The sequence below is a fragment of the Trachypithecus francoisi genome, unplaced genomic scaffold, assembly GCF_009764315.1.
Source record: "Trachypithecus francoisi isolate TF-2019V2 unplaced genomic scaffold, Tfra_2.0 Lachesis_group19, whole genome shotgun sequence".
Lineage (NCBI taxonomy): Eukaryota > Metazoa > Chordata > Mammalia > Primates > Cercopithecidae > Trachypithecus > Trachypithecus francoisi.
The window spans coordinates 10,641,147-10,666,505 of NW_022681464.1; the positions used below are offsets into that span (position 1 = coordinate 10,641,147).

Here is a 25,359-nt window from a genome sequence, read left to right on the forward strand (position 1 = left end):
TATAGCTGCCCTCCTGTTTTAATGGCATAGAAACATGAATGAGTTCTCTGTGTTTTATGCTTTCACCACCTGCATAAATAAATACATGTCATGAGCCAATCTCCATTGATGGCATCAGGTATTATGACTTAGTATCCCTCTGTCTTTTGCACATTATAATCTTTGGGGTTTTTCACATCTACTGAACATCTGAATTTCATTTATTTTTCCTTTATGTTTGTTATCCAAACTTTCAGTTCAGATTTGTTATCCCTCTGTGTGAACAATAGCAGAGTATGGTATAGTAGAAATGACTCTGTGTAAAAGAAGCTGGAACACAAGGTGAACTGAGATAAGTCCCTTAACCGCTCCATCTCTGTTTCTTCATCTGTTACACTGGATGGCGGAACCAGATGCTCTTCGAAGTTCCCTTCTATATTTAGTTTGCCGTAATTCTTTTCTATACTCATTATCAGTTGCATCCCCAAATGTGGGGTGGCTTTCTAAAACATTTATTTATCGAATAATTCTAAAATATTAGTGTGTGGGGAGAACTTCGGACTTGGCAGGGTTTGATATTCACAGATCTTTCTCCTTATTGCTTATGATTTCACTGTCCCTCTAAATGTTCACAGATTTTTCTCTTTTCAAATCGTTTCATTATTGGACAGTCATTTCTGGGCTCTTGCTGCAAGATTGATTCCATATTTGCTCTCCTTCCTATAATTGTCCTATATCTTGCCTGCTCTTTGTTAGTTTTAAAGAATAATTATTGAGTGGCCCAGGCAAAATGCAAATTCATTTCTTCATAACTCAGCAATACAAATTTTCTTTCAGACCCTATGTATATTTGAAATTGCCATGCAAATGGTTGAGCTGGTTTTGGTCCAGATCTAGACATTCTATCTTTTCACTCCTATTATCAGAAGATTGGCTCATCAGCATTCTGTTGATTTTGTCAAGTCGTTTATGGTAACTAGAGAATGGACTTAGCACTGCTTTTTGGATGCAGAATTTGTACGTATAGTAGGCCCCCTGAGACAAAGGCTAACAAGGCTTAGTTATATAGAAGATTCCCAAGAAATAGATACCCATGTTTGTAGACTGTACTTTGCTCATGTACAAGACACACCCTATTTTACAAGAAAGCTTTGGGTGGATTGTGGAAGGAGGCAAATTTACCTCTAGACTCCTTAGAGTTTTTCTTGCTGTTTGAATGTTCCTAAGGGGAGGTGGAAAGATGTTGAGGAAGGCTGAACTGCCTGGAGTTGGGGTGCATTTCAGGGCAGATAGAGCTGGAATATCCTGTGCTTTAATCAAGGCGTTTAAATTGTGCAGTGTGAATTGCTTTGTGTGCTGATACATGTTAGAAGATTCTCTGAAGGCAAAGGCCACACCTTTTTTTCTCTACTTTCAGAGTTCCCAGCACAGGCCCATCGATACAGCAGTACCTGATCTGGTGCATACTATGTGGTCAGCAAATACAAGCTCAATGGCATTCAATTGTCTCATGTTCTCCAATGTACATTCTGCATTTTATTTATTTATTTCACTTTGTACTTGTGCTTGCCTTGGTAATGGTCTCTTATTTTCCTAATGCTGCTTTTTATTTTTAATGGGGGAGAATGAGGCAACCTGCCTTGGCATTGCAAACTTTTTTCTTCCATCCTTAGAATTTAAATTAACCTTCTATAGTACTGGCCTTAAAAGCTCTTTTGAAAAAGATGGCAAGTTGCCTCTGCTGGTGAGGCCTCTGCAAGGTAGGGGGCATCCGAGTTGCTGCTTGTTATCAACACAAGTGCTAGAGGACTGCTAAGTTTAAAGCAGCAATTTAGAATTAAAAGTTAGCAGATGTGGGGGATTTGTCATAATATGATGGTGTTTTCATTCTGTTCTTAATATCATCTTAACATACTTTGGGGTTTCTTTGAAAACATGAGTAGCTTGTTTGAAGCATAGTAACTGCCTGACTATTCAACAACTTATTCTTAGGGGTTTATTGTGAAAGAACTTTTTATCTCAGTTGCAATGGCTTGAAGGACTCTGGTCTGTGTTCTGTTCCTATTTCACATTTTTTCTTGGGACAAGGTAGGAGGAGAGGTGGGCAGACTGGCTGATGGACAGGTGAAGCAGTGGGGTATGCAGGTGTGAGTATGTTTATGTGTGTGAGCTCTGAAGTGGGCTAGGCCACCAAATAGTTAGTGTCCCAGGGCAGCTCCCTAATCTTCTCAGGAATGGTGTTGGATTTAGAAATCGGCCTAGTGCTCTCCTGCCCCTGCCACCTTGCCCACACTGTTCACCTCCTCTCTGCCTCTCTAAATTAAACCAGCAGCTTCCCAAGTGCACGTTCCCTCCAGAGGAAGCCAGACAATTTACTTGGCTGCAGAAAGAACACATTAATAATTTGTATTTACATTATTTATATTTTACCTAAATAATCCTAATGCTTAATAAACGGAACTCCAGCCATGCCCTTACTTGCGCTGCCCATCAGATGACAGGTCACCTGTCACACTTGGGCATGAGATTCCTGGGAGAAGGGGAGGCCATGTGCATTCAAGAGGTTGACAGGAGATCTCACTGGTTAGTCGCTTTCAGGGTGCTGTCAGTGTCCTATATTTTAAATTTGTAGCAGGCCAGCCCACGTGGTAATTTTAGAAAAGCAAGACTTTTCAACAGAAAAAATATTCAAAATACTTTGCAATGAGATGAAGAAGACCCATACAATATTTTATATACCACACAGAGTTCTGTTGGTTATTTCACACCAAACTGTATACATGAGTTGCCACTTTCAAAGATGAATTTGGCCATTTTCTTGTACAAAAAGACAAGGGTTCCAAATTTTCTTAACTCTTCTAGGCTGTCAGTAATGTTACCCTGCAGATGATAAACAACAAAATACTTAATGTCCCTTTACAGTAAACTGGGTCAGAGAGTAACCGCGTTTGGAAAGAAACTCATGCTATGGAAAGAGCAGTTTTGGAAATTTATTGCAAATGTTTCCACCATTTGGCAATTTTGTTGCTGAAAACAATATAACCTATAAATCCCTTTAATCTGCAAATTTGAATACCTTGTAAACAGAACTGACTTTCAAATGAAGAGTTGGACTAAAAAATATGGACCATCTAATTGTTAATAAAGAGGATGGTTTGCCAAGTTTCAACAAAAAACTTGTTTAACTGATAGATGAGATTGGAAAAAAATAGTACTGATTTAAGCACAGTCAACAATCTACTTTATTCTTTTGAATCTATGTATATGTGAAATATTCTTTATCCTACAACATCTGCTAACAACAAGTATTGAAACAAACTGAATTCAGAACGAGAACTTTAAATTACTTATCACAAGTGCCTAAAAAAAAAACCCAAGATTTTTGAAAACAAGTGTACAAACTCAATTGCTCGGCCCTCCTTAAAACACTATTAAAAACACTTAAATCAGTATAACATTTTGATAGCAACAAAAATATTTTTGTTTTGTTAATAATAGGTAAAATGAAATTTAAAATTATTTTAAGAATATATTTCAAGTTTATCTCATCCTGTTAAAGTTTGTATTTAAGAAAAAGAGGGCATGTATTTTTAGTATGTATTTAAATGGTGTGACTATTCAAAATTATGTTACTAATATCACTGCATGATCAATAATGTGGAGCCCACTGCTTTAAAGTTGTCCTTTCTGTTTTAAAAAACTCCTCAAGAGTTTATTCACTCACTTAGGATTTAATCCTCAAAGATCTTAACTAAAGCTTCTTGAAGACAGCATGTGTTGTCCTTTTTCATACGCTTCAAAACAAAGAACATAGTTCCTGTGTCATAGTAGATGTTTGATTAGTATTTCCTGCTAGACTGCTTCAGACTGTAAACTCCCAGAGCCCAAATCCTGGAAAGCATTTATCTTTATATTCCCCAGAACACCTTTAATTGAGTTGCATGCCATTCCATGGCAGTGAGGGGTGCCCTATCCATGGAGAGCTCCTCGAATGGGATTTAATGCTGACATCCTTTATTTGATTAGGCAATTCACAGGTCCTGGTCTGTAGGCTTTCAGAGTCCTTGACTTCTCTGACCACGAGGAAATAATGCCAGTTATTTCATGGGCCCATGGATTAGACAAACCACCTGGGACTTTGGACAGATAATGACAGTGGCGACTCATTCCAGAGAGAATCCAAGCTGAGTAAAAACATTACTAGGTTGCTCAATGGACTTCTAAGGAGGGCAAGCCGGATTTTGGCAGTCCTGAAAAAACTGGGCAAAAGAGAGACCTCAGAGATAAGAGAACCAGCAAAAGATGAGATTATAGCTCCCTGTAAGGTGCATCATGAATATTCATCACAAGGGGTTGCCCACCATGGATGAACAGAGGAATCTTTTAAGTTTGGGGGATTTTCTGGAGGTGCTATTTATTTATAAGTTACTTGTAAATAGTCAGCCGGGAGTGGTGGCTCACGCCTGTAATCCCAGCACTTGGGGAGGCTGAGGCGGTGGATTATGAGGTCAGGAGTTTGAGACCAGTCTGGCCAACATGGTGAAACCTCTTCTCTACTAAAAATACAAAAAGTAGCCGGGTGTGGTGGTGCACACCTGCAATCCCAGCTACTTGGGAGGCTGAGGCAGATAAATTGTTTGAACCCAGGAGGTGGAGGGTGCAGTGAGCCAAGATTGCGCCAATGCACTCTAGCCTGGGCAACAGAGCGAGACTCCATCTCAAAAAAAAAAAAAAAAAAAAGAAAAGAAAAGAAAAATAGTAGCTTCCTAGGATTTTGGTAAGGAGTGAATTGGGAATGGCAACACTGGTAAACTGAGAAATACGAGGGCATTTAGCCCTCCTCTGTTTCATTCAACTTTGGCTTTTGTTTGTTGTAATGTGGATCAAGTCCCAACACACTGATGAGACAACATGGAAGGCTGGATAGAAATGTAGTTAACGCCAAAAAGTTTGAAGCTACATCTGTTGAGTCTCACAGCATGCCAGTTGGTCACACAGCGGGGGTGGTTGCACCCTCTCAAAGGGCTCTTTATATTTCTTTTTTCTTTCCTCTCAAATGTGGTATCACTTTATCCTTAACCATAAATACCATCTCTTATATAATACCCCAACTATTGTGCATGCATGTTCTTACCTGATTGTGAGACATTTTCTTTGTCTCTTTAAAACTTTGAAAAAAAAAAAAATACAGAGAAGAACAAAGAAACATATAACAAACATGAACACGGGTTCAGACAAAATAAGTCCTGTTGACCATGCTAGAACTTCAAGAATTACATATAGCGGTAAGTATCTCTGTTTTGTTTTTTTTCCTAGTCTTAATAGTAACTGCATTTGTTTACGTATTAGCTAGCACACTTAGCAATCTGATGGAAAACATATTGACCAGGACATTAGAAGAATGAGGTTCTGATCTTAGCTCATGACCCCTCAGTTCTGTGTCTCCAGACAAATCTCTCCATTTCTTGAAACGACCGACCCTTGCTTCTCAATAAATATAATTCTATAAAAGTCATATACCTCCAAGTTTTCTGTGCCCGAGGTAAGACATCCTCAAATCCTTCATCTGTGTTTCCTATCAGATGAATTCTAGATCAAAGCAAATTTTTCATTTTGATCACTCTCTGGAGATTATGTCATCTGCTAAAGTTGATCTGAAATTTTAGTGCCCAGAATTGAACTGATTTTCTAGATACCAAGTGATTAGTACAGAAAAATGGGTTTGATTAATTTCTGTGATCAAGGCACCATGCTTATATTAATAGAAGCTACATTTTTAAAAAACTGCATTTTTTTCCCCAACAGCATCCTACTGTTGGCTCATGTTAAATGGAGGCTAAATTAACTCCCTTAAACACTTTCGTATAAGCAGCTATCAACACTGGCCACTGCTATGTGGAATTGGGTGTTAAGCTTAAATGCAGGCCTTCTATTTAAATCTACAAAGTTTAATTTTATTAACTTTGTGAATTAATATTCTAGTCTGTTGTGAAAATTTTGAAACTTAATTTTGTTTTCTCAAAGAGTTATCAGATTTTTAGGAATATTCAGAGGGCTCAAATACCCTAAAAGTTAATGTCTGTTCTTTTAACTACCTCTGGGCTGGATTCAAGTAACTAAAAGCCATGCTATCATTTTTTCTTTATTGAAGTTTCTAAAGAAAAAGATGTCAATTTACAAATTAACTATCTTTGTATTCTCCCTAAAAACAATAAGCAATTTACACCAATTGCTTTCGACTTTCTCATGTCTGTCTGGTTAGTGGAAGATGGATGAACCACAGAAACAATAACTTTGCATAGCCTACAGGTGTGTGTGCCCAACTCTATTATTTCTGTAAGTGTCAGAGAGGATATTACATCTGATGTTCAACAGGGAAAAAAGTCTTGCATTTTTCTTTTATCCAGAGGCAACTCTTCTGCCCTAGTGAGAAAAAAATAAAAGATACAAAACAAAGCAATACCAGGCATTGTTCCAGTGCGCACTAATTTCCACTGGAATTCAGTTTATAATTCAGTCTTAAAGCTTTTTATGAACACTTCATGTCTTTGTATATTCCACCCATTCTTTAAAAGTCCAATTAAGTCCTCTTCCTAAAAGCCATCCATGGACTCTCATTTCAGCATTCATCTGTTTGCTCCTCTCTATATTGCCTGTATCTCTCTGATGGCACTTCACTTAGTCTGTCCTCTATTATGATTATGGGATTAATCTATATTAACACTCTTCTTAAATTGTATTTTTCCTAAGGGACAAGGACCTTGTCTTAGCCATTTTTATTCATGTTTGGAATAAACATTGATTCAGGCCCAGTTTGTGCCAGGCACTATAAGGGGCGTGGAATGTTGTGCCTTCCCCCTAGTGAGCAGCACAGAGTCTAGCTGACTTACTTGAATTGAAATCAATCTGTGTGACCTGACTTGAACAGCACTTACCATCTATTTTGTAAAGTCTGTGTTTGAGGCATGAAAGGATGTTTTTGGAGATTCAAATCACTGTCAATTAAATTAGGTCCTCACATATTTCAGCTGTTCCCTACTCTGTTCAGAGCACCATTAACTGAAAAGTCTCTCAGAACCAAAAGTACTGTGAAATACAAACCAATATCTAAACTTCATTCCATAAGAGAAGTGGAGTTTCAATGACAAAAACATGGACTAAAGCAAGTTGGGAATTTATTAAGAGTCACTAAGAAGACCAGCTTGAACACTTAAGGACATTAAGGATGTTTAAGAACATGAAGATTGACTGAAATGATGAGTCCCCTGGAAAATGAACACATGTACATATTATACATTAGAGGGAGAGAGAGAAGCGGGGGAAGGAATGATCTTTTTTGTTGTCTTTAAATAGACTTTTTTAGAGCAGTGTTAGATTCATAGCCAAATTAAACTAAAGGTACAGAGACAGAGGTTTCCCATATATTCCCTTGTCCCAGCACATGTATAGCCTCCACCATGAATGGTCTTTTCATTGCCAAGCATGTGAATCAGAATCATAATGGTTTATTATAGGAGAAGGGTCATATGCTCTCTTGGCAAATATATATACATTCACATTCTGAGTGCTATACCAGGAGTTTTTTGAAAAAAAAAAATGCTTTAACTTTTTTCTTTTTTTCAAGTGTAAGCTTGAACAGACTCAAGACGGCAAACACTCCCTCCTCAATTTAAGATTTGACAATTTAAGAAGAAAAAGCTCATTCATCATCTTTCCCTTTTAGAGACCATAAATTATTGGCTCATACACCATGTGGCTTGGATTCTAGGAAAAGTTAGTGTAAACAAATCCAAGTTACAATGCGTGGAGTAGGAGAGTGAGTCATAAACAAAACACAGACATATGCTCTCATATAAATAAGGGCCTGGATCATCAGCTTCCCAAAGTCTGCTTCCCATTAATTACACAACAAAATGAACTTTCCATATGTAAAGCCCAAATCACTTAACTCTGGCAACTTGTATAAGACAAAGACCAGGATTGTGACTATGTAGGCACTAACAAAACTAGATTTCAAAATAAATGTCCTTTCAAAATATCTTCAGGCATTGGAGAACAAGAAGATCCCCTGGAGGAGAATTTTTGAGTAACAAAACTAACCCCAGGCACTCTGGGAAGACTGCTCAGAGGCTGATAAGGATCCCTGCTGAATTTATAGGTAATATTAGGCACATTCTCTTTTGTTCTGTGTCCTGTCACTTTTCTGATGCTGGCTAGCCCTGGATCACAGCCACACAGAGTTTTCACACACATTGCTGGGACCATTGAAAAGTTTCAATTCCTTCGCTCAGTTCCTTCTCGCTGTCTTTTGAAACTATCCATTGGTAGCACTAACTTACATTTCCTGATTGTCTCATGAAGACTATCTGGTCTCTTTTAGTTTAAAGAGGTATCAAGGAAAACAATTCCTGGGGAAGAGTATTCTTCAATAGGTCAGACACTCCAAGAGAGGTAGAAGTGAAGTCTTTCCTTATGTCCCTTTCAAAAGCTGATTCCATAAAATAAACTAACAGAGTTAGTTCCAGTGGACATTAAAACAACAGATCTTAAACTTTAGCTGTCCTGGATAGGGGAAAGAGGAGGAAAAGGACTTTTAGCTCTTTCCTAGTTGTGGGGGTGAGGAGGTAGCTTTCAACCATTCATACACTCGGGGACTATTTTTGTAACATCTATGCTTTGTGTCATACCTTACACCATACAAGGCAAGTAGAATGCATTGCTCTTGCCCTCAAATGAAGGTGAAGGGGAAGGAACTAACATTTCTGGAAAACCTACAGTGTATGTTGCAGTATTTCACATATTTCCTCATTTAACTGTGATAACAACCACTTGAGGACCTTGATTAGTATCCCTTAGTTTCTTTACAGTACAGAGATGAAAACCAAGTATTTTTTTTCTAAGGGCACACATCTCAGAAGTTGTGAATGCAATAATTCAAGCAATGGCTGTCTCATTTCAAAGCTAGTTTCATGCTATATTTCCTTAAGAAAGCAAAGAAGACAGGGAGCTAGAAAAAGACTGATAAAACCTGAGTTTCCTCATTAATTTTATGCTCTTGTCTGTACTGGAGTGCCAAATTTCTCTGAATTTCACCATCTCGAAGGCCTTTTCCAACCCCCTAAATTCCATAATTAAATAACAGAAGATATTACTGCAGATGACACATCATTGCTGCTAGATTAACCGTTCCTGCACATTGTTTTGACCCTGCTCCAGTTCAATGCCTTCAGTGGCTCCTTGTAGGGAGCCAGACATTCAAGATACTGAGAGAAGCTGGTCAGGGTTATGAAGAAAGGTGGGAGGCAGGGCATGGTAAACACAAGAGACTATGACATAGTTAATGGAGAAAATTTATCCTATTCTAATCAATTGCTGCCAGTTAAAAATCTGAGCCCAAAGATGATAGTTTCATAAAGCCAGAAAGCTTGATTATTATGTAAATCTTCTGATGTTCATAAACTGCTAATTAATTTTTTAAAATTTGCAACCTTCTGTAGGCCAACCAAAACACAAGTATAGACAGCAGCTGGGCCATGGCTGTCATTTTGCTATCATTGCTGGTCAGAATAGTGACCCTGTCTTATTCTAGACTTTTGGGTACTCCATCTTCTGATCTCAAATTTCCCTTCCAGACTCATCTGCCATTATTTCCATATAAATGCTATATTCCTATCTCCTAGCTTCTGTCTGCTTACCTAATTCAATTTATCTTTAGAAGTCCATCTTAACTCTTCTCTTCCCAAAAGAGAAATCTCTTAGTGCCATTCAGTTGAAATCAACTGCTGAATAATAGTTCTGTTAGTATCTCAGATTGTTATTCGATCTATTCATTTAAAAATACTATTTGGTCATCTCATGTTTTGGAGGCAGGCCTTCCCATGTAGTGTTAAAACTCCTCTGGGGCAGGGGCTAATCTTCTATTTGTATATATCATTCATAGAATTGAGTGCAGTGTGGGAGGCTCTTAAAAAAAAGGTTGACAATTTTTAACAAAGTCTTACAGATGTTTGAGTAAGATGAGATTGATATAGTCACTAATGCCTTCAAGATTAGGGGGCTTGGACTGTGTCCTGAGATAAGAGTATTTGGAAGGGGGAGTGAGGATACATATCAGTTTCTAAAGGATAGTTAATGGATATTATGATCTAAGTCATCACACGGCTAAATTGTGACTTCACATGATTAAATCCTGACATGAGATAACTTCAGTTCTGACATGAGAGGGTTTCATAAAACACTTACATGTTAAGTTTTGAATATGTGATTGGTGTTTTCATCTGATATTTCATTTCTTTCTTGCTACTGCCTAGAAGGCAGAAATTATTTTTCTCATTTCATTGATGAGAAAACTAGAACTCAGAAATCTCAGTGAGACTTTGTGACTTACCTAAGGGGATGGATTAAAAAGTATGGCAGTACTGTAATGAGGACTCTGCAATAACCCTGACCCTTGAATTTCAAATCCAGTTTCACTCTGCCTCAATGTGGTGGCCAGAAAGAGTCCAAGTTTCCTAGTTCCCAGTCAGGCAATATTTGTCACCCTTCTGGCCTCAATTTTCTCATCTGCAACATGAAGTGTTTGGCAAAGGTCCCTTCTAGTTTACTGTAATCCAGGTTTGTCTAGTCTGTTCTATTTGAAGCAGCAGGAGGACAGTCCTTGGGAGGATATGTTGGGATGACTCCAGTGTCTCCCAGGGAGAGAATGGAGAGAGCAGACAGGTGAGTGATCTCTCTCTCTCTCTCTCTCTTTCTCTCTCTCTGTCTTTGTCACACCTGTCTCACAATCCTTAGTCTATTCTCTCTTCCTGCCTCCTTTCTCTCCATGCCTCTTCTCTGTCTCTCTGCTGTCTTAGACTGACTACAGCCTGCCTGGATCACTCAAGATCATTCTTAATGACAGTCATTACATAGTTCTGCATTGCCTGAGGCCATTTCTGCAGCAATGAGCAGGAAAGATTTTGCCCTGCCACTCCCTACTCCTGCAGTTGGGCTCACTATGCCAACTTTATTGGAACCAAGAAGTTTTTCAAAAACTCTCCATTAATTACAGGAACCCCAACACACAGTGCCCCCTTCTCATTAACACAGTTGCTTTCAGTTGCCACTAAATTATCTCACCATCATGACCCCCACAATCTAATTAGACTTCTGGAAATGGAAAGTGCCAGTGAACAAGGCAGGCGCCGCACTTTCATCTTCAAACTGATCATAAAATATTTGTGCCCTTTCGTTCTTTGCCACATAAACTCTGCCCCTATAAGAGTCTCCTTTCATTCTCTCCCATTTATAAAGAGGAGCTTGAATATTTGATATAAAATGAGTATCTTAATAGAAATCGCTTCACGTATGGGAGGTTTTCTTTTCCGAGTGTGAGGTCATTACAATAATCGTACCTGACTCCCCAGGCATCTGATGCCTCACAGCCAAACCTCCCACTGGGCTTCAGTGGAGGTGTGAATGATACTATCACTGGGAAGAAGATAAAATGTGTTATTATCATTAGTCTATTTTTAAGAGGGTCTGACTGTGGCATGAGGTGGTTGGGAGCATAATCTGTATGAAGCATTCAGAGAAGATAAATTGAGTTAAACTTCTCAAGACACAGCACTTTCAAACCTGTCATTAAACCTCTGTATTTCCTAAAATCTCAGCTCTAGAGAGAAAATCACTAGCTAAGTGAAGTCCAGACATGTCTATTGAGTATCTACTATGCACCCAGCATCGTGCAAGGTTCCTGACATTCAAATAAGATTATGAGTTGCTTAACAGCAAGGCTCCTGGCTTTTGCTTCTCTTATTTTCATTCCGTACATTCCAAGGTTCTGGGAATTGAGATGCCCAACACTTACTGAGTGAGACAAAACCTAAATAGGAAATGGTTGCTGTCCTAGTGAAACCAATACTCTGGCCACAATGCAAGACTAACACATACAAAATAATTAAAGTACTGCATAGGCTGATGCACTCTCCTGTTTTCCATTGAGTGGCTTATCCTGAAACTCTCACAGAACTTCTGAGTGAAGGAAGACACATATGTGTGCGTATTCCTCCTTCTCTGAATAAATACACACTTTTGTAGTGCAAGTACAATGCCATATAGGCTGAATCTTTTTTTTTTTTTTTGGAGACGGAGTCTCGCTCTGTCGCCCAGGCTGGAGTGCAGCGGCCGGATCTCGGCTCACTGCAAGCTCCGCCTCCCGGGTTTACGCCATTCTCCTGCCTCAGCCTCCTGAGTAGCTGGGACTACAGGTGCCCGCCACCTCGCCCGGCTAGTTTTTTGTATTTTTTAGTAGAGATGGGGTTTCACCGTGTTAGCCAGGATGGTCTCGATCTCCTGACTTCGTGATCCGCCCATCTCGACCTCCCAAAGTGCTGGGATTACAGGCTTGAGCCACCGCGCCCGGCAGGCTGAATCTTTAACTCAAGAATAATCATTCTCAATACGCTGGGAGACTAACCACGGGCTGGGCTGCTATTAATGAACAAAGGAGGCTGGAGGGCTCCCAAGTTGCTTCAGGTTGCTCCATCTGGTGAACTTTCTTAGGGTGGTTTGCTGCTTCTCGATCTGATATAGAAACTGAAGGAAAATCACTGCCCCTTAACTCTAATGAATATTAGAGTTCATACACTCTAGAATGTATCTTTTCATGAGTGAAACACTTTTGTGCAGGAAACAGTTGTTCAGTACACTTTGACCAATATTTAGTGATTACCTATTGTTTGCCCACCTCAGTGCTAGGTAAAGTTGAATAAGATCTGGCCACAGGGACTATGCCATCCTCTGGTCCACTGTGGGACACCGGTGGAGCACGGACACTGTATTAAATGTAGGAATCTATGATCAATGAGCTTATAGGGAGCCAGTGAGGCACAGAGAATGTGGCATTCAACTTGACCTTGGCGTGGTTCTCAGTATGAGTGTCAGGGAAGGCTTGTTAGAGCTGAAGGCACCTATGCTGAGGCTTGAAGAAGCATCATGAATTAGCCATTCAAAGGGCATGACAGGTGGGCAAGTGGGACAAAAATAAAAACATTCCAGGGAAGAAAACAGACAACAACATCAACAATAGCAGCAGCAAAAACAGCACCCACTTGTTGAACTCTTACTATGTATCAGCTACTTTGCTAAACATTTCCCAAGGATTATCTCCATGATTCCTCACCATAATCCTTGACTCTAAGTGATGTTCTTTTCCCCATTTTATGGATGTGACCACTGAAGTCTTGAGATCACCCAGCTGGTGAGTGGAGCACTGAGATTTCAACACAGGCAATACAAAGTCAGAATACATGCATTCAACCAGAGCATTTCATGGCCCATGTGTGGTATGTAGAAAAAATGAGCCAAAACTTAGAAACAAGGCAAATGGAAGGAGACAAGTCCTTTCGGGTCTCCCCAAGGATTATTAACAGTACAGGAACATGTGCCCTGTTAGGCTTGCTGTCCACTACTGATTAAAGGCTCAGAACCTGCCAGCTTCTTTTTGGCAGGGAGGATGGATCTCGCTCTATTGCCCAGGCTGGAGGGCAGTGGCGCGATTTTGGCTCACTGCAACCTCCGCCTCCCAGGTCCAGCAGGTTCAAGTGATTCTCCTGCCTCAGCCTCCTGAGTAGCTGGGATTATAGGTGCCCACCACCATGCCTGGCTAATTTTTGTATTTTTAATAGAGACGGGGTTTCACCACGTTGGCCAGGCTGGTCTCGAACTCCTGACCTCGTGATCCACCCGCCTCGGCCTCCCAAGTGCTGGGATTATAGGCGTGAGCCACTGCGCCCAGCCTGTATTGTTATTATTATTATTATTATTATTATTATTATTTTTTAGTAGAGATGGGGTTTCACCATGTTGGTCCGGCTGGTTTTGGACTCCTGACCTCAGGGGATCCACTCGCCTTGGCCTCCCAAAGTGCTGGGATCACAGGTATAAGCCACCATACCTGGCCAATCTGCCAGCTTTTATGTTAACTAGTGGACTTTTGCCTACCAAAGAAGCGAATGATTTTTCTTTGGTAGAAGAGATAAACTATGAGGTTATGATTTTGTTGCCTGATTTTGTTGCCTGTTACGACGCTAACTGAACAACTTGCTCTACACGCTTTCTTCAGTGTCTGCATTCTCATAATGCCCCGTTCTCTAATTCTCCTTTGGGCTGGCTTTACCACCATGCTGTCTTCTGCATTAAAGAGTTGAATGAGCCTTTGAAATAACTTTTTAGTTTTGGAAAATAATACCGTGGCAGTGGAAATCCCAAAGGAGTTGAAATTTGGTTGAGATTTCTAAGGAGATGCGGCTGGGGCAGAAGGCAGGGCCAGATTCTGGAAGATTTGGTGCTTCCCCGGGCTTCCCTTGGCCATAGGAATGGCTCAGCTGCTCTAGGAGGTTCAGATTAAATCAGAAAAGAGCTTATGTCTCCTTTAACAGTGAAAATGACAACAGGTTTTGGAGGCTTTTCAGAAGGCTTTTGGTGTGTGATGGGGAAACACAGAAGCTTCCAACCCTGCCGAGTCCCTTGTCCCTTGGTGGCCCAGAGCTGCAGGAGGGGGCGCCTTTCATGGGCCTGTCATATTCAGCACAGCTTTCAGGGCAAACTGGCTCATTTTGTGATGCTTCAGTGTGAGCCCATAGGTAGCACTTTTCAGTCAACTTGAACAATTACTTTAAATTTAAGCTTTGTTTGCTCTGGATCTTCTTTGGGAGGTTTTCTACTGAATATTTTAAGTGATTAGACTGGGCACATAGGAATATATTTTACAATTTGGAGACTTCTTCAGTGTATATATTTATGGTCCCTGGATGTTCCAAATCCTATTAAATTGCACTTTTATTTCTTCTATTTTTGTTCTTCTAAAGATAAGATTTTGGCTGACTTGACCTGTTATTTTGGTTAGGGGCTTCAGATCATGACTCCACATAACAAAGAAAGAAGTAAAATAAATAATTGCATCATTCTTAAATTCCTATTCATTGCTCTTTTTTTGTAGCTGGATATTACTTCATTATTCTGGGCCCCTTTCCATATATGGCAGGTGGCTAAGAGAAAACTCAAGTATCCTAGAATTTGGGAGCTGAAAGTAATTTTCACAATCATTTTGTTCTAGCTACTAGTATCCTGAATTTCATTCTGATTTCATTAGTATTAAGAATTCCCACTATTATTTGTAAAGATAATTAATTTTTCAAGATTAAGGTTTTGCATCTTGACTACAGGTATCAGTTAGTTCTGATTGGACTGATGGTTTGGCTATTAACAAAATGATTTCCCTAATATTAGTCCCTGCCATGAGAAACAAAATGCCTAAAAATGTAACAGACGTATGAAATTTAAATATTTTTACTTATTCATTGGCTCTGGTAGTTTTAAACATGGTAGATAATATAGTTTGAAATAATAATGGATTAGCCTTGATACAAAACTGATAGAAGCTAAGAGCTGTGCTCACTCTACTTCCTTGTTATCTTGAACTGAGCTACACCTCGAGCAGTTGAGATCTGATGATAGCATGGCTGATACATGTTTGCTTTTTTTTTTTCCTCCTTGGACTGAAGATGAGAGAATACTGTGTGTGTGTGTGTGTGTGTGTGTGTGTGTGTGAGAGAGAGAGAGAGAGAGAGAGAGACAGAGAGAGAGAGAGAGAAAGGATATACTTGTTTTCCTATTATTGCTAGTCTAGTCTTTCAAGTGCCAAACCATTCAGATTTTGTTGCCTTGATGTTTTACTGAGTTCTTACCACCATTTGGAATCTACTTATTCATATAGACTCATCTTAAATATAAGGGGAGAAAATATGTTTCTGAAATGAAATCACAAATTCTCTATACATTACATGATCTCCCTGAGAAGTTAGTTCAACATCTAGAAAATCAGAAAAATCAGCCTGGCTTATTCAGGTATGGATTATCTGATATGATTATTAAATCATTATTGAGCTAGTGTAATAGAAGTTGTTTCAAGTTATGCCTCACTTTGAGCAAACTTTAGTGGTGCTTTTACTGCATTAGTCCTAATTACTCACAATAATGATGCAGTGCTCCCTTGAATCAGACCTCCATGGCTGCACCAGGGAACTGCAGCTGATCAATAGCTATTGAGCAGTTTGATCACCAAGGCTGATCTGTTTGAGCACCTCCGGCAGCCACTGCCATCCTCCCTCCCGGTAGCTCACAAACTGACATGTTCCCAGCTCGCCACTCCCTCCTGCATCTCCTCGATGGCCCCCTTTTACAAATCAATAATGTCATAATCAGTATGCCTCTGAGACTCTGAGAAAGTAAAAAAATTGCCTGAAACAAAACACCTGGGGGACCCATATAGCACATGCATATAGGCATACAAGCTAGAAAACACGTATTTGTAAACCCCCGACCCATATTCATTTCTCCCATCCTGTATTGTTTATAAAATAAGGTGGGAATGTTCCTTTGTTGTATTTTTACCAAAGATCACCTATTTGAAAACAGTACTGTTCTTACTAGAGACTGATAAATTATTTGGCGAGCATTTTCCAGCAGCCTACAAAGTGCCTGTCAAATGTTTTCCATTTAGTTGTTATTATGCCTGTAATCCCAGCACTTTGGGAGGCAGAGGCGGGCGGATCACCTGAGGTCAGAACTTCGAGACCAGCCTGGCCAACACAGTGAAACCCCACCTCTACTAAAAATACAAAAATTAGTCGGGCATGGTGGCATGTGCCTGTAATCCCAGCCACTCAGGAGGCTGAGGCAGGAGAATCGCTTGAACCTGGGAGGTGGAGGTTGCAGTGAGCCAAGATGGCGCCATTGCACTCTAGCCTGGGTGACAGAGCAAGACTCTATCTTAAAAAAAAACAAAAACAAAAACAAAAACAAAAACAAAGGCAGTTTCAAGATTATGTTTTTCTCAGCTGTCTCTCATCCTATTTAATGCTGTAAAATCACATAGCTACTGCCTCTCAATCATTTGTTTCACTCAGTGAGTATTTACTGAGCATGTAACATGTGTCAGGAACTGTACTAGGTATTTTTGCATCCATTCTTTTTTAATTTTTTTTTTATTTTTTTGAGATGGAGTTTCGCTTTGTCACCCAGGCTGGAGTGCAGTGGCGCGATCTCAGCTCACTGCAGCCTCCACCTCCTGGGTTCAAGCAATTCTGCTGCGGAAGACTCCCGAGTAGCTGGGATTACAGGGGGATGCCACCACACCTGGTTAATTTTTGTATTTTTAGTAGAGGCTTCGCCATGTTGGCCAGGCTGGTCTTGAACTCCTGACCTCAGGTGATCCACCCACCTCAGCCTCTCAAAGTGCTGGGATTACAGGCATGAGCCACCATGCCTGGCCTGCATCCATTATTTCTAAATAAAATTTCTAATTAATTGAATTACTTCAGTACCCTATTATGTCTACACATGATTTCTTAAAATTGTTTTATAAGCCACCTAGTTTAACTCTTCTTTCCTTTTCTTTTCTCCCTGCAATTGTCTGTGTTTCCAAAACCATTCTGTAGAAATGATAACCTATTAAAAAATAAGCTGATCCCTGCCTAAAGCCAGAAGTAATTCTACCTTGTTTATAGTGAAAGATGAAGAAAGGCACTCGAAAGAAAACAAAAATCAAGTGAGTTGTTTCATCAGAAATATATATTACTGTACTATATATGTTACTATATATTTCAAGCACCTAATTAAATAAGATAAATCCAGAAACTATTAACTACCTACTATGTGCTTGGCTTTGGCTAAAGCTCTCTATCTACCTCATCAAATTACGAGCTTCATTCACTGTTCTCCAAAAGAAGTAGAAGCCCCTATTTATGGAAAAAAAAATCTGCCTTTGCTCATGTTGGGACTATGACAGAAGTGGGAATCCACTGGAAATCGGGCAGTAAATCAGGAAATTTGGGTTGCAATCCAACTGTATGACCTCAGGCAAATCTCTGAATCTCAAGAGGCCTCAGTTTCTTCATGTGTAAAACAGAGCATTGGCCACAAGCCCAGCCTGTGTGTTTCTAGCTCTCCCAGGTTTGTGGGAAGCTTTTTATCTGTGGGGAGTGAAATCTCAGGAAGGTCTGTCTTCCAGCACCTGGGGTAGATATCTGGCCTATTTCCCCTCAAAAGTCCAGCTCAGCAGCCAGAGACCCGGAAATGGACCAAATCTGTGAAATTCTCATGAGGGTCTCGTTTAAGTACTGCCAAAAATAAACAGCCCGTTCTTGCATCCTGCAACAGGGGCGTCTGGGCTCAGCTCTGATTACAAGGGAGTCAAGTATAAAAGTGTAATACCCACCTGTTTCTACTGCCCATTTAGCATATTTGTAAATTATTTACTGGATGCACTAGAGGAGGCAGGCCCATATAAGCATGTGATCCCAAGAATAAGTTCTCTCACAATGAAGGGAAAGAGTGCAGGGGAGGAAAATAGGGGACCACCTGTCTTTTGCCTCGGAGGAATATCTGTGCATGGCAGGCAAAGGTGGAAACACAAAGGCTAATTTCTCAATCCATAAAGGGAGGTCTCCAGTGCTTAATCGACAAGGTTGAATAACCACTGATCTGGGTGGGTGCACAGCATAGCCCAAATCTTTTGCTTAAGCCAAATGATGTCTTCCTTGAAGTCAGCCATAGCACCAGTTCCCACTTCCAAGACTCTGCCCAACTTGCTCCCTTTGTTTGGACACCCTCTCTCCAAGGTGCTACTAATCCATCAAATCTCAGGGGTAACTTCCTCTGCATTTCTCTGTGACTTTCCCTCCTTTGTCTTCTTCTTGTACTCCTCACTGTCACCATTTACCTGGCAATTCCACCAAAAACTTTTTGTTTCACACCAAGTAAAGGCTCATGATCTTATTTGAGAGATGACTCCATTCCTTCAGAGCAAGAGTTTTCAAATGGCTGGAGAGAACACCAGTTCCAAGAGATGTTAAGAGATAGTCCCAGAAAAAAGGGTTGTGTGTTCAAATATGATTCTGCAACCTCACAATGCACATTGGTCAATGCAAGGCCCTGAAAAGCCCTGCAAGAAAGAACCAGGGGTAAGGCAGCAGCTTTTCCTACACCTACTTTTCCATGAAAACATCCTTTATCACAAAACACCTACTAGTATTTTGCTGAATTCAACTGGGGAAGTGTCATTCCGAGTGTTTCTTTCTGTTATTTTAATTGGGCTCATTTTCTAATTAACAGTGATTTCCATGAAGGAGGTAGTTATATAGACAAGTTGAGTTCTTTACTCAAAGCAAACTGCTAAATTGAAAAATGAATTTGGACTAAATATTAAGAATGAGTCTCTTCTTGGGTTTCTAATTTTTTAAATACTGCAATGTGCTTGCACATTTACATTAATATGTTAATTCAAGAAATATGTATGTAACATTGTCATGCTGCATGTCAGGGAGATAGCAAGAATCTAAATAGTTGACTCTGCCTCTGAGGTATGTGCAGTTTTGTTACATGGGAGAAGTTGCAGTCTGTGAAATGATGGGAACTGCATGGTAGAGATTCTGGGTATCCTGGAGGAGCTGTGACTAGCTGTGTTTTAAGGACTTGTAGGATGCGATTAGAAATTGAGTAAGGCTGTCTCCAAGTTCAGGTGTTAAGTCAAACCCAAGGCCTCTCTTCCTGGAGGCAGGGATGAGCTTGACACAGTGGAGGTGGGCACAGGGGCTGGTGGGAGGCACTGTGGGGAACAGAGGTGGAAAGGACCAGGCTGTGGAGAACTTGAGATATCTAAATAAGGAGTTTATATTTTATCCACTGTTGGCGAGGACTCTGGGAACTACTGAGAAATTCATCAATTCATGGGTAGGAGGTATCGATGCATCAATATATCAGTGATTACTGTCTTCAACCCTGATGAACAAGGGACAGTGAAATGCCCTGGTTGAGAGCATGGGCTTTGGAATCCTGACTGTCCACAGGTTCTTGGGGCAGGCTTCTTTACTGTTAGCTTCCTCTTCTGAAAATGATGATACAAGTGTTTATTTTATGAGCTACAAGACATATATAAGGCCCTTGATATAGAGATTAGTAATTCCTAAGGCTTGACAAAGAGTGATTAATAATGTTAGCATTTAGTTGCTACTCAGTGGACCCATGTTAGAATAAAGTGAAGAGTGTTCCAGAGTACCCACCCTCCACATTCCCAGGAGATCTTCTTTTCTCAGATCTCCTCCCACTTCAAAGAGCCAGTGCTGAAACAGCTCCCATGTTCAGAGTCTACGGGACGATGGCAAAACAGAGTACTCTTACCTGTATTCAACAGGCCATTCTCAGTGGGCTTTCTCCACATTCGTCTTGCTTGGGGTGAACCCAAAGCATCTGAAAAGTGCTCACCTGCATCCGATGTTGCTGCGGATGCAGCAAGGAGAGATAACACTGGGGCTGGTGGAATTGCAACACTGTCAACTGCGGCTGGCTTCTTCCTGGTCATCATGGTGGGCACTGAGCCTTCGTTCTTACTATGCACTGCTGTCTGGTCCACTTTTAAGTGGGGACTTGGCATCCCTAAAAAATAACAACCCCAAAGCTTTCAGTCACTTTAAGGGAACAGGAAGATAGACAACATATAACCTGGACATGATCTGAGGAAATGGTCAAATGATTTGGACACCTCCTTCTGATACAACAATAATGAAATTTAAAAATGCCTAAAGAGGAAAAATAGCTATGACTGGTTTTGCTTTTGTGGCTGAGGTTAGGAGTGATGCCATTCTAGGCTGGCTGTCTGGAAGTGGTGGGGTCACAGCATAGGCCTGGTGAAGCAGAATAATCCATCAGGTGACCCTTTGCCTTCTGATGATGTACATTGCTATCTTTACAGACGCTGTGCTGTCTGCAGCATGATGGGGAGTTCAGAGTGGAAGAGACAAGGCTCCTACCCTAGTAAGACTTCTCATCTCATCCAGCTGGGGAAACAAGACTGAATGAGAAGGAAAAATTGGACAGCAAGCTCGTGCAGGCTTGTGTGTTACTTATCCTAGGTGTTTGGGGAGTTCTAAGGACGTAGAGATCAGTGTTGAAAGAAGTGGGGAAAGGCTCATGCTGAAGCTTCAAGGATGAGGGAAAGGCACTTTCGGTAAGAGCGTAGGCTAAGGCATGGGTGGGGAGTAAACCTGATGCAGATGAGGCCAGCATGCTGGAGGTGGAAGATGAACTGTGGGGATTAGTGTGTCATCAGCCTGTAGGGTAAGGAGAGCTGATTTGGGGGCCTTTGAGTGTCTGGTCATAACAGGCATCATATGTCATGTCATGATGATGCTGAAAAGCCTGAGGAGTCAGGAGGTGCCCCTGTAAGGGCCTAGAAATTTCCTATGTAACAAACAGTAAGAGCTATTCTGCAATCCCATTTCCTGAGCTTGAATCCAGGTTCCGCCACTTTCCAACTCTGTGATGAAGAGCAAATTACTTAATCTCGCCAAGTTTTAAACTTCTTTACTTGTAAAAATGGAGTGGTGATACTACCTTGTAGGGGATGTTGTGAGCATCCAACAAGTCGATCGATGTAAAGTGCTTAGAACAGTGCCTAGTGCATAGTTCGTGCTATGAAAGTGCTTAACATTATTATTATCCCTATTATTGCAACTATCATTACTATGACCTGCTGCTTCCTCAGAACCAATTGTAACCAGCAAGCAAAGGGTCAGTTCTTCTCCCTGACATGACTAAGAATATATGGGCACCTTCCTCCCCACCCCAATGCAAAAACAAGGCTCTCTAACTCATCCAAATGTAAGTCCAGAGGGTGAGGGCATGTGAATCCATTTCAAATGGTTACCTATTCAGTTTCTCCATCTGTCGGCTACATAACACTGACAGCAACAACAACAAATTGGGCCTTACCATATTGGTTCTTGACTCATTTTTTTTTATCCCAACTAAGCTGAGTGATACAGTCCCCTCCCAGAGTAACATTATCTCACTGCCATTTTGAGATCAGCTTCTCTTGGGCTTTGTGGCAACCCTGTGAAGCATGTAGTGTGGATATTACCATTTGCTCAATTTTACAGATGAAGAGAACACATTTCTAAAAGGTTAAAAGAGAACTGAACTCACTCATACAGCTCTTAATGTCAAAGCTGGAAGTTTCCAGGTAGCTGGACGCTAAACCCAGGGATCATATTGGTCCATCTGGCCATACTCTAATACCTGACCATGACCCCAGTCTGCCAACAGCATGTTTCGTGCAGAGGATGAAGAGGCCCCAGTATCACACCTGGATAAGGCATCTGTAACTATCTAAGGAAGACAGTCATGCTGACATTTACCTCTTTCCTTCCTTCTATTCTCCATTTCGGCCTCTGAAACTCCCAGTTGTGATGCCATGAACAAAAATGCCACTTATGCTTTTCTTGGAGTTTATATTTCATAGCCCTTTGAAGGTGGAGATAGGCAAACATCAAATTCTATGACAGATTGCAAGGCACAACCATCAAGAAACTAGAAGGTGTAGCAAGTATATATAGTATGCCTTGTTTGTAAAATTTGCAGGTGTGCTCATCATGGGCTAGGTACAGACATATTTAAAATGCATTCAAAATCATCTCTAAAGCAACACATCCAAATAGGTAACAGTGGTTATTCTGAGGAAGGAGAGCTCAGAGACTGGTAAGGAAGAGGCAGTGTTTTTACTTCTTAACTTTTTATGTTTTTGAGACGGAGTCTCACTTGTTGCCCAGGCTGAAGTACAGTGGCACAATCTCGGCTGACTGCAACCTCCACCTCCTGGGTTCAAGCGATTCTCCTGCCTCAGCCTCCCAAGTAGCTGGGACTACAGGCATCTGCCACCACACCCGGCTAATTATTTGTGTTTTTAGTAGAGATGGGTTTTCACCATGTTGGCCAGGATGGTCTCTATCTCCTACCTCGTGATCCACCAGCCTCAGCCTCCCAAAGTGTTGGGATTACAACCATGAGCCACCACGCCTGGCCACTTCTTAGCCTTCTTTATTGTTAATATTTAAAAACCCACAAACATGTATTAAACTTTTCATTCCTTTCAGAAAATAAACACAGTTTGGAAAATATCCAGAAGCCTACGGGCACAGGGGCAGAATGACTGAGGTGTTTTCACAACTTGGCTACTAAAAAGTCTGATAATGGGCAAAGCAGGCATGAGTCTGATGAAAATTTCCCATTTTGGTACACTGCACCACCATGGCATTCCCACCGAATGGATGGAGGCAGAATTTCCATGGAACACCTCAGGAAATCTAAGCTGTCAGATTTCTATTGCATAACAGCTCCTCTGGAAAAACTCACTGATATGTCATCTTTATACCATGGACACAAGTTGGGAAGGTAATTCTTTGTTCAAATTATGATATGCTTCGGGCATGAGGGCCATAAACAGGATTAGCAGTCAGATATTTAGCTCTCACTTGGGAATAAATGGAGTCAAGTCACTTTAGTTGTACCCATTTTTATGCAAATGCTCACAATCCAAATTAGTCTCAGTCCACATCAATTCATTAGAGTTGATCCAGTCAGATCTCTCATGGGTGTACTTTGCTACTCAAGTGTTTATGTTACAGAATATACTAATAGTAATAAAATGATACTTAAAACATTCTATAATTTAGATGGTTACTATTAGCTCTCTTGAAAACCCTAGATCCTTTAGAATTTTCTAGATTAGAGGACAGCTTTCTAGTTACCACCCAATGATTTTGAAAACAAATTAAAAAAGAAAAAAAAAAAAGCCCTGACATTTTTCTCAGCCATTTTTGAATTTTGAAAGGATAATGGAAACAATCCCAGAAATAATACAAGCAAGAATATTAAGTAAACTTTAAACAAATGCTAATCTATGAACACTTATTAATCCACAAAATCTGTCTGAGGGCAGAGGTGTCAGGAGATGGTGATGGGGTACTGGTCCTTGGGAGAGTGCATTGGGCAGGCTGACCACTGGAAGTCTCTTCATTACCCTTCATTCCAGGTGGTGACTGATATTCTATGATGAGCAAAAGCAAAGTGGTTGGGGGGGGGTGGCATTTGAAACGTTTCTTCTCAGCATGAACCAGGCTTCTATCAATGGGAGGGAGATTTTTGATGCTAGAGGGTGATCATAAAGAAACCCAGATTTAACCTTGTACTGATGGGACCATTGAGATGTAGCACCACTGCTTACACAGAGACAATTGTAATGCCACTGGTGTGCTCTGGGAAGGGATCACTGTCTCAAACTCAGAAAGTAGACTGTATGGAGAGCACTCTTGGTAGGCGTGTTCAGAGCATCCCTAAACCCCAACATGAGACAAATTGCACTGAGGATTGCCTAGTTGGAGGCCAGTAAGTTTTTAAAGAGGAAAATAACAATGCTAATAACTTTGTGGATCCAACATCTGTTCTTAATTAAAAGACACAGTCAGGAGGAAATACAAAAAAGTTAAACCTATAAGAAAAACATTCCGCTATAACCTATTGACCTCTATTGATAATTTTTTTAAGAAAGTCTTTGAAACTGTGCTGTAGCCTACGTAGAAATAGTCACTCATTTTCAAAGGTAATTTCTCATAGACCACTTATCCCCTCAAACCTCTACCTGCACACCGTGTTTGCATTAGGGACTTGATTTATGGATTCCTGCTCCTTCGATGCAGAAGCTGACTTCCTGTTGCCTTGGTTACTTGGAGCTCAGTTCAAGGTTAAACTACTCCCAAATCAAAATCAGTGGCAGGCGCTGCATCTAGTGGCCAGGTTATTGACTGCCCCAGGATGCGAAAAGGTCAGAGACCAAAGCATTGTTTACTACCTTAAGGGTGAGTCAATAGCTTCAATATTTCGATTCTGTTTCTTCCGAAGTAGTAGTTGCTGCTCAATTACCTCCTCCCCAGGTTGCTGAAGGTCACAGAGGTCATGAAGGAAAAGTAGGGTCCGTGGCGGCTGACTTTCCCAGGATCCCTTTAATGAGCTCTGCAACCTTGGATAATAAAAACCAGCCTCACCTTAGAGAAGCTGTATGTTGTTCTATGGTTTATAAAGCTAGTTATCTACTTTATATCATTTCTCTATCTGAAGAAAAACAAACAAAAATCTTTGTGGGATGGCTACTATTTACTACCCTTTCCTAGATAAGAAAGTCAAGGGGTTCAGAGAGGTCATCTGATCTATCTAAAATCACACAGCTGTAAGAAGTGGGAAGATCTAGATTCTCTGATTCCCAGTTGGTTCTTTGTTCTGCAGTTTCTTGAAAACAGGTGATGGAGTCATCACCAAGGGATCCATACGTAATTCATTTTGTAACATCCGCTGCAGAGCACAGTATATCTGGCAGATAGTATGTGATTAATATAGGCTTGTTGAACAGTTTAATTAATTTTGTAATTCTAAGATTTGCAAATGTAGATATTTCATGGTGACAAAGCCCAGGCTGGCATGGTGGAAGAGGCTGACACCACTGGGATGGTT

At 40.6% G+C, this 25,359-nt stretch overlaps 1 protein-coding gene across 4 annotated transcripts in view; it reads right to left on the reverse strand.

The window, feature by feature from the left end:
* The window catches only part of SETBP1 (SET binding protein 1), a 382,992-nt gene that overhangs the window by 9,647 nt on the left and 347,986 nt on the right, over positions 1 to 25,359 (reverse strand). For all 4 annotated transcript variants that reach the window (XM_033177871.1, XM_033177872.1, XM_033177874.1 and 1 more), the window contains exon 5: positions 20,284 to 20,454. In XM_033177871.1, the coding sequence (XP_033033762.1) occupies positions 20,284 to 20,454 (171 nt within the window). The remainder of the gene's footprint in view (positions 1 to 20,283; positions 20,455 to 25,359) is intronic.